Source organism: Sminthopsis crassicaudata, chromosome 6, assembly GCF_048593235.1.
Source record: "Sminthopsis crassicaudata isolate SCR6 chromosome 6, ASM4859323v1, whole genome shotgun sequence".
In the NCBI taxonomy this organism is placed as follows: domain Eukaryota; kingdom Metazoa; phylum Chordata; class Mammalia; order Dasyuromorphia; family Dasyuridae; genus Sminthopsis; species Sminthopsis crassicaudata.
In genome coordinates, this window is record NC_133622.1 from 195,067,423 (window position 1) to 195,077,104 (window position 9,682).

General features: G+C 36.3%; 1 protein-coding gene across 2 annotated transcripts in view; it reads left to right on the top strand.

Moving 5' to 3' along the window:
* SLC49A3 (solute carrier family 49 member 3) overlaps positions 1-9,682 on the top strand; it is a 52,743-nt gene that overhangs the window by 39,072 nt on the left and 3,989 nt on the right. For both annotated transcript variants that reach the window (XM_074274908.1, XM_074274910.1), the window contains 2 exons: positions 8,645-8,802; positions 9,502-9,620. In XM_074274908.1, coding sequence (XP_074131009.1) covers positions 8,645-8,802; positions 9,502-9,620 — 277 coding nt within the window. The remainder of the gene's footprint in view (positions 1-8,644; positions 8,803-9,501; positions 9,621-9,682) is intronic.

Sequence of the window (9,682 nt, forward strand, 5' to 3'; positions counted from 1 at the left end):
TGTTGGGCTTGAGATTCAGGAAGATTCATCCTCCTGAATTCAAATCCAGCCTTAGGCACTTAGCTGGAGAACGGCAAGTCACTTAATCCTGCTTGCCTCAGTTTCCTCATCTGTAAAATGAACTAGAGAAGGAAATGGCCAACCGCTCGAGTCTCTTTGCCAAGAAAACCCCAATAGAGTCACAGAGAATTAAACTAACTAAACATCAACAATAAATTTTGTTTCCAAAATAAAATCCTTCCATTTGTTCAGTAAACCTTTTTCTTTTACTTTGAACTGGGTTCAATATACCATTAATTTCTTTTAGTTTCTTTTAGTTTCTCATAACTCTTAAACTTTGAAAAAATTTAAATAATTGATCCATTTGGAATTTATTGTTGGAGGGCAGATCAGTCAATAAACACTTAAACTGTATTATATTATGCTGTATTATACAATGATACATAATATGACACTGTACTAAGCACTGGGAATATAAATATGAAAAAAGAATAGTTTTCAACTATTTGATATTTTTCAAAGATAATTTTCAACATTTACCCTCGTAAAGCCTTGTTTCTGCCGTCAAGGAGCTTAAAATCTAATGGGGGAAGAGAAATACCCAAAAGGAAGCTGAAAAGGCATAGAGGGAATTCAATTCTATATTTTTTGTCATATTAATATTTAATTATTCCAAAAGTTGCTATCAGTTCTAATTCCTTTCCTCAGTGTTTTATAATGTTGGATTTATCCAACATTGAACTTTTTTTTAATATATTTTGTTCTGCTTCTAGATTTTCTATTTAGCTCCATTGATTGGTTTTTCTCTTTTTAGTATTCATTGTCTGATAGTTTTCTTTATTTTTACTCGAGTCTGTTTTGAAATCTGCTTGAGCACTTCCCCCTTCTACAATTTTTTCATGCTTTGCTTTTATATTCCTGTAACTTTGTTTTTTCACATAAATTTTGCTATCATTTTATCTGTTTCTATAAAGCAATACATTGGTATTATGATTAGTATTGTATTAAATCTACTTTGTGAGTTGAAAGAATAATCATAGATGTTACCATGCTGACTGTGTGAAGTCTTAGAGAATGTGAGTAGGGAGGGTTTTCAACTTGAGGTCCAGAGTCATACAAAGAGATTGGCTCAGCTTTCTACATGGGCAAAAAAAAAAAGGAAAAAAGACTACCTATTTCCCAGATGGTGATGTGTACTTAAGTGGATAGCCTATTTTGCTAATTCATCTAATTTGGACTGGTACTTATCAGTTAGATATTCTTAAACTAAGACCTCACTCAAAATCTTAGAAAAATGAATGTTGAAAATTATTTTTTATAATTTTATAATTATAAATAAACTCTATAAAATATAGTTTTAAAATTATATAATTTATAATAGGAAAAATACTATTAAGTAGTATCTCTAATTTGGTATAATTAGTTTCCTTTGGAATCTTCTACATTTTTAATAATAGCTTTTTATTTTCAAAATACATGCAAAGATAGTTTTCAATATTTACCCTTGTAAAACCTTGTGTTCCAAATTTTTCTCCCTCCCTTGTCCCACTTCCTTTCCTAGACAGCAAGTAATCCAATAACTGTTAAACATGTTATGTTATGCATTTAAAAACATTATTCTGAGGAGATTCCTGGACTTCACCAGACTGTCAAAAGGGCCTATAATAGAAAGTTAAGAAATATGTGAACAGGGGCAGCCAGGTAGTGCAGTGGATAGAGGGCCAGCCCTGAAGTCAGGAGGACCCAAGTTCAAATCTGGTCTCAGACACTTAACACTTCCTAGCTGTGTGACCCTGGGCAAGTCACTTAACCCAAATTGCCAAAAAAAAAAAAAGAAATATGTGAACAGTAGGCTCCAAATTTAATAATGATAATTGTAATATTAATAACTAACATTTACATAATTCCTTAAAGTTTGAGAATGCTTTGCAAATATTATCTCATTTAATCCTCACAATAGTGCTGGAAAGGAGTTGCTACTATTATTCTCATTTTACAGATATTAACAATAATAATAACCAACATATGACAGGAATTATACTTACTGTGTACCAAGCACTGTGCTAAACCCTTTACAATTCTCATCACATTTAGTACTTATAACAATCCTGGGAGAAAGACATTATTATTATTATTATCATTTTATAGATAAGGAAAGTGAGGCACAGATATGTTTACATATATATGTTTTATATGTTTACAAAATATAAAAGCATATTATAAATATAAAATATTTTATATATATATTTATTTTAAGTGGCTTGTCCAGGGTTACTCAAGCTAGAGTCTGAAATACGAGTTGAAAGTGGCTCTTCCTGACTAAAGTCCAATGCTCATCTACTTTGCTGCTCACTTTGGATTTATAAAAAAGTGAATTCTTTTTCTTTTTCGATCAATCTACTCAACAAACATTTATCTTCAGATAAAGATTGGATTTTGTGGCCACTGAGGTCCCTTCCAACTCAGAAATTCTGGGATTCTGCATCCAAGCATCCCTTTACTGTCTTTTGAGTTATCAACAATTTTGATTTTTTGGAGATTGTGGTGCTCCATGATTTGTTGCCATGTGGCAGTCCTGAAAAATATAGGTATTAAAAAGAAAGGGTTTATGTGTCAGGAGGTGGCTTAGAACTATTGAAAATACTGCATAATTTCTCAAATTTTCTTTCCACTGCAATTCTTGCCTAATTTTATTATCTTATGCACATTATATCTTCTCCACAGGTTAAGAATTAAACTCAGTTCTCTCTTAAACTTTCTCAAAGATGAAAGTTAATTCATTCATTCTCTCAGGAAAGAAATTCTCTTAGTCCTTTTTTTTTGTCCCTCCCACAGTCTGTCTCCAGCCAAGATTGTCTAATCTTTCCAGATTAAACTATAACTGTCTCCCTTAAGATACAGTAACAATATCCAGAGTCTGTATGAGAAAGAATCTTGCCGAACTAGAGGAGTACAGTATTAACCCCTTGGATTATACTCCAAGGTCAGTTCCAAAGGCTGACTTTGAAGTATGACTTTTTTTTTCCCCACATGAGTTCTTTGACCTTGTGGTTTTCAACTACAATGCTTAGATGTGCTGGAAAACTGATTCTGGGAATAAGACTTAGTTCTGTAACTTTTCTAGATACTTGGCTCCAACTGTTTTGGACATTTCTGTTTCCTGGAGGAAAACCCTATTGAGACCACAAGTGATGTCTTTCTTCTGGCAACTTCAAGGACTTTTTCTTTGTTGTTTTGAAGTCTGATGATAACCAGACTAGGCTGGTTGAATTTTGAATTTCTCTGTTGGAATGCCATAGATTTGCTTTAGTGCATAGTATTGCTTTAGGGGGAAAATAGTTTTGGGAAACATACTTGTGCAAGTTTCTAGAACCTTTTTTCCCCTTTTATATCTTTCCAGGGCCTTCAGATCACTTTCCAATCTTTTTTCAAGTAGGAAACTTGTTTTCTGAATTTGTTTGTCTTTCTAGCTTTTTCTGTGTCACTATGTCTTCTACCATATTAACTTTATTTTTAATGCCCAGATTATCTGTGCTATTTTCCATTTAACTGAATTTTGTAATCTCTTCTTGAGACTTATTTTTTGGGGGGGCACTACATTCGCTTCTTTTAATGTCTGTCTGGGTTTTTATTTGCTGGGTTTAGCACTTCCTTCAATTCCCTAAGGGCGGCTATCATCCTTTCAGTCAGTGCTTACCAGTGTTGAGTACATAATAAGGATTTAAGAAATCAAATTATCATTAGTTGCTTGATTGTATTTTTCAGGACTGTTGTTCAGTCCCTTCAATTATTTCCAATTTTTTTGGAGTTTTCTTGGCAGGGATACTGGAGTGGTCCTTCTCTAGCTCCTTTTACAGATAAGGAAACAGGGTTAAATGACTTATTTAGGGTCACACAGCTAATACGTGTCAGAAGCTGGATTTGAACTCTGGTAAATAAGTGTTCCTGAGTCTGGCCCATTAACTTTATTCAATATTATGTTTTATACTGGAATTTTGTGGGTTTCTTTTGGTAAGTAACAGGGCTTGATTAATTTGCTTAGAATTACACAGCCAGTTAAGTGTCTGAAGCCACATTTGAACTCAGATCCTTATAAATGTAGGACCACGTGCCACCTGGCTGCCCCTGTTTTATGCTATTTCTGCAATTTCCACTTGCCTTTCTCCTGTTTTTTTTTTCAATAACTCCACAATATGTACTGTAAATATAACAGAAAAATCCTTTAAATTTAGATTTTTTCATTGTTCCTTTGCTTAGTTTTAATATTCTTGTGTGAATCTCTAACCATCTTGTTTCATTTTAGAGTTTTTGTTTTTATTTTTGAAGGGAATTGTGAGGATGCAGGTTTTCCTGTGACCTTTGATTTACATACTTCTGAAAGGTCATTCATTATTATATTAAGAGGATATCGGCTTAAGGCGTACTTGTCCCCTACTACTTTCCTCTTCAATGTATATAGGACTATAAATGTTTGAAAAATTATTATGTTGCTATGAAATGTTGTCTTCAGGCTAAACTACAGGCTCCATTTCTTTTAACTGATATTCCTATGGTAAACAATCAAGCCCCCTTGCTATCCTCTGGATGTATCCCACGTTATCAGTCTCCTTACCAAAATATTTTGCTGAGAATTAGACAACGGTCCAAAGATTGGCTGGCTGGGGGCAAGAGTTTGGCAGAGGGTTAGATAGCATAGATGGGATATAAGTTTCTTGAGAGGAAGGATTGTTTCATTTCTCTTTGTCTCCCTAGCATCGGCATCCAGCACAATGTTTAATACATGTTTGTGGGTTAATTTTTTGACTATCTCTCCCTTTCACTCAGGATATCATGCTTCTATTAATAGAGCTTGCTTTGACTCTCTATTAATAGACATGGGCTACTGTGGCATACTTTGGACATATTAAGGATCCAGTTCATTAAGCCCCTGGTTCTTTAATTTTTGAATTATCATCTAACCATGCTTCCCTCATTATCTTATTTATGCCACTTTTTAAAATAACTCTTCACTTATCTATTAATTTCATCTTATTAAATTAGGTCCACATTTTAGCCTCAAGATTTTTTAAAAACTATTTAATAAAATGTTATTGAAGCATCTCTTGAGAAGTGCAAGCATTTAGACATATCAATAGCAACAAAAGATTTTTAATAGAATTTTTTCCAAATACCTGTAAAGATAGTTCTTAATATTAATTTTTGTAAGTCTAACAAAAGATTTTTAAAAGAGCAAAATAAAACCAAGGAGAGATTAATTGTATATACGTCTATCCTTTTCTGTTATTTGCTGATTCTTTATCCCAAACTCCAAGAAACATATATTTACTTTAGCACAGTAAAAACCAAATCAACTCTCCCATTTTTGAAATCCTTAAAAAAATCTTTTTTTTTTTTTGCCTGTTTTTCCTGTGGATTTGTTGTGGTTATTACCATGCTTAATTACCTATTTCTAGTCAGTTTATTTCGTCCCTTCGTGTAAGTTAATTACTTCATATGAATTATATGCATCTTTTTATAGCAATGTTCTCATGTTTCTTTGAATTCTTGACATTTGTTATTTTCTATGGCACAATAATCTACAATACTTATTGTTTATAGCTTTGGGGAGTTTAGGAGAGATATTACAAATAGTGCTGCTAGGAATATTTTTATATCCATAGTTCTTTTTTCTTTATCTGAGATATCCTTTCTCTATAGTCCCAGGAGTGATTCCATTGGGTCAAAGGGAATACATTTGAATAATTCTTATTGTATAATTCCATACAGCTTTGCAGTAGTGAAATAGCATGCCTATTTTACTACAGATACTATATAGTACTCAATTTATTGTCTTTCATTATAAGAATCCCATTGAAATCATTTTGGATCCCAGTTCTTTCATTTGTCTTATTAGATATACGAGGTAGCCTTGTGCTATCCAGCAGTTTGTTTAGGACAGCATATATTCCTTCATGGATAAAAATATTGATCAGCACAGAGCCAAGGATAGAGCTCTGGGGGCACTATTGTCCTGCCTCCTGATTGACATTATTCACTACATCTATGACCTCATCATTGATACAGCTCTGAGCCATCTAATTGTACCAACATGTATCCTGAACTTTTCTATCTTGTTCACAAGTGAAGCACTTTGACAAATGCTGTGCTGAAATATGTGTAGAACCATCACCATTTCTTAAATACTTAGTATTTTCAAAGCCTTCATAACATTTCTTTTTTCTTTTCTTCTCTCTCTCTGTCTCTCTCTCTCTCTGTCTCTCTGTCTCTCCGTCTCTCCCTCTCTCTCTCTCTCTCTCTCTCTCTCTCTCTCTCTCTCTCTCTCTCTCTCTCTCTCTCTCTCTCTCTCTCTCTCTCTCTCTCTCCTCCCTCCCTCTTTTTTTTTTTTTTTTGCTGAGGCACTTGGGGTTAAGTGACTTGCCCAGGGTCACACAGCTAGGAAGTGTTAAGTGTCTGAGGCCAGATTTGAACTCAGTGCTCTAACCACTGCACCACCTAGATGCCCCCTTTGCATTTTTCAAGAATGAAATTGTCAAATCAAGTAAGAAATTTCTCAGTTGCTCAATGATTAGCAAGTTTGCAGTAAATTTGATGAAAAACTGGAAGGGAGATTGTGAGGGAACCTTAATGCTTGAACAAGGAATTTGAGGACTTGTGGGAGATCATAGCAAAATTTGGTTACCTGGAGAAATGATCAGTTTGAATACTAGTTTCATGATGGCATGCCTGTGTGGATTCTGGGTTAAGGATTAAGCTTTCACTCTTTTCCGGTCACTAGTGGAGTAAAGCAGGGCTATTTCCTTTCCCCCATGCTTTTTAGCATGATGTTTTCTGCATTATAGTCAGATGCCTTTAATGAGGACAAAAATGACATTAAGGTCAGCTGCCACACTGAAGAGAAACTATTTGACTTGAAAAGGCTACAAGTCAAGAATAAAGTGGAAGGAAAGTTGGTGCAGGACTTTTGTTCATAGATGATCATGCACTTAATGCAGCTTCTGAGGCTGAGATGCAATAACATGTGGATCATTTCTCTTCTACTTGTGCTAATTTTGGTCTGACAACCAAAAGGGAAAAAAAAGATTTTCTACCAATCATCCCCATGCCATTAATATATGCAATCACCAGTTACAGCACATAGAAAAATTCTGAATGCTGTGGATGAATTCACTTAACTTGATAGTATATTCTCCAGGGATGGACACATAGATGATGAGATTGGTTTACACTTTGCTAGAGCCAGCTTATGTTTGGGAGACTGAAAGAAATTTTGGGGGAAAAGAGGTACTAGACTGCTTATCAGACTAAGGTCTAGAGCCATTGTACTGTCATCATTGTTGTATGCCTGTGAAACCTGGTGATTTACCATCACTGTGCCAGAAAATTAAGCCATTTCTCTATGAAAAGTGGAAATCCTGCTTTCTTTCAGTTGTCTGAAGTCTTAATTGGTTGTTGTCTTGGTTGGAGATCTGAAGTTTTTCAGTGATTCTTTCCTTCATTAAAAAAAAAAATCGATGAATCGGGGAATGGCTGGATAAATTATGATATATAAATGTAATGGGATACTATTATTTTGTAAGAAATTACAAGCAGGCTGATTTCAGAAAAGCCTGGAAAACATTTACTTTTATAAGATTTTGATTCCTAATTTTTTTCTTTTCTCCCTCCCCTTTCCTCCTCACCAAGACAGCAGGCGTTCTGATATAGGTTAGATATGGACAATCATATTAAACACATTTCCACATTAGTCATATTGTGGAAGAAGAATCAGAACAAAAGGGAAAAACCACAAGAAAAGAAAAAGCAAAATGAAAATAACATGCATTGATCTACATTCAGCCTCCATAATTTTTCTCTGGATGTAGATAGCATTTTCCATCATGAGACTTTAGGACTTTATGACAGTAATATTCCTTTATACTCATGGAGCACACTTTGTTTAACCTTTTCTTAATTGGTTAATCCACAATAGGCATATAAAAAGTATTGCTTTAAGCATTTTTGGTTATCTTTCCCTCTTTTTTTGACCTGGGAAGTGGATCTCTATCCTCATTTCCCCACCACCATGTCAGTGGGAATGGGGAGCAGATCTGATAGGTGCTTCAGAGCTAGAGAAAACAAGAGCTTCATTCTCAAATATAAATGGCTATAAAATAGCCTAAGCTATTTAATGTAATAGTAGTAGTAATAGAGTCCAAGCTTAACTGCTAAGGGAAGCAGCACTTAGGAATATGGGCACAACAGTCCACTTTTAGGGAAGCCATAAAATTTGGTCAATTGGACTGAAAGGTATTTAGCATCTGACAGTATTCAGCAAGCATTGGCAACGTCCAGCAACATTATAAAACTTTCTCCACTGATCTGAGGCTCCTGTATCCAAAGGCACATGTGTCTATATATGGATTTGAGGATCAGGTTGGGGTTAGAGGTCAGTCTGTAACCAGGCTCAGAAGCTAGTCTGTGGTAGAAAGAATCTTTCTGTGAATCTGGTGTTTTTCTGTTGCTAAATCTTGAAATATCCCCTGTTGAAAAGGAATTTTGCCCATCTTGGCTCAGCTTTTCATTACAGCCACAGACCTTGTGTGGCTGTAGGGAGAAGATTGGGGATAGGGCAGTGTTCCCAGTAACTCTGCTTTTTTTGTTCCAGGTGTCTCAGATCCAGGACCAGAAGGTGTGGGTAGCTGTGGTCTGCTCTCTGTTTGGATTCTTTGGTTTTTCCATTTGCCCAATTTCCTTTGAGTTAGCTGTTGAATGTTCCTATCCAGTGGGAGAAGCTACTTCCACGGGTTTGATCTTTGTCATAGGGTAAGTACTGTCCTGGTCTTCTGCTAACCCCCTGTAGATACATCCTTCCCTAGTATTCCAAACCTGCCTCTGCTCATGCTCAGTCATCCATATAGTCTGTTTTCTGCCAAGCCTGTATGATTCTCCTTATAGCCTCCTGTCCATCTACTACCCCGTGTGACCATTACACAACTTCCCAGGTGCTTCATTCTTGTCTTTCTCTCTGTCAACCCTATTTGGTCTCCCCTATTGCCTTCCAATTTCCCCGGCAGTTCCACAACCACCCAAATGTCCCATTCCTATCTTCCTTCCTTCTAACAAATCCTGCATAGCCAACCCTACATCCTCCCTAAATGTTGTCTCCTTATATTATATCTTCCCTGCCTATCAAGAATTCCTGACCTCTTCTAATCCTCTGTAGCCATGGCGATACCCTTCCCAAGTGCCTCACCTCTGCCCACTATCCCTCTCCTGATCCTGATTCTTTGATCATTCCCCCCATGCTCCCTACCAGAGGGACCCTAAAACAGAGGTAGCTTAGAAGGCTAACTGAGAGAAAGAACAGCCATGACTCAGGGCCTTGTTGGTCCTAGAAAGTGAGGGCCTACTTATGTGCCATGATGCCAAGGGAGTTATGCCACTTGTGTGTGTGGGAAAATGCCTTTATAACTGTATGTCAGGAGTCCACGGACTCAGGCTTTGACTGTATTTGTGCCGCAGACAAATTGAAGGTGTGATCGTCATGGTTCTGTTAGAAGCCTTGACAGTACAGCGCAGTAGCCCCGGCCTGGGCCCCTCCATGTGCCAGTTGCAAGCAGACACCAGTGTGGACTGGACAAGTGAGTAAATGGCACCTCTGTGGTGCCATCTAAGCCTGGGAGCTCAGGCAACTTGGGCCTGT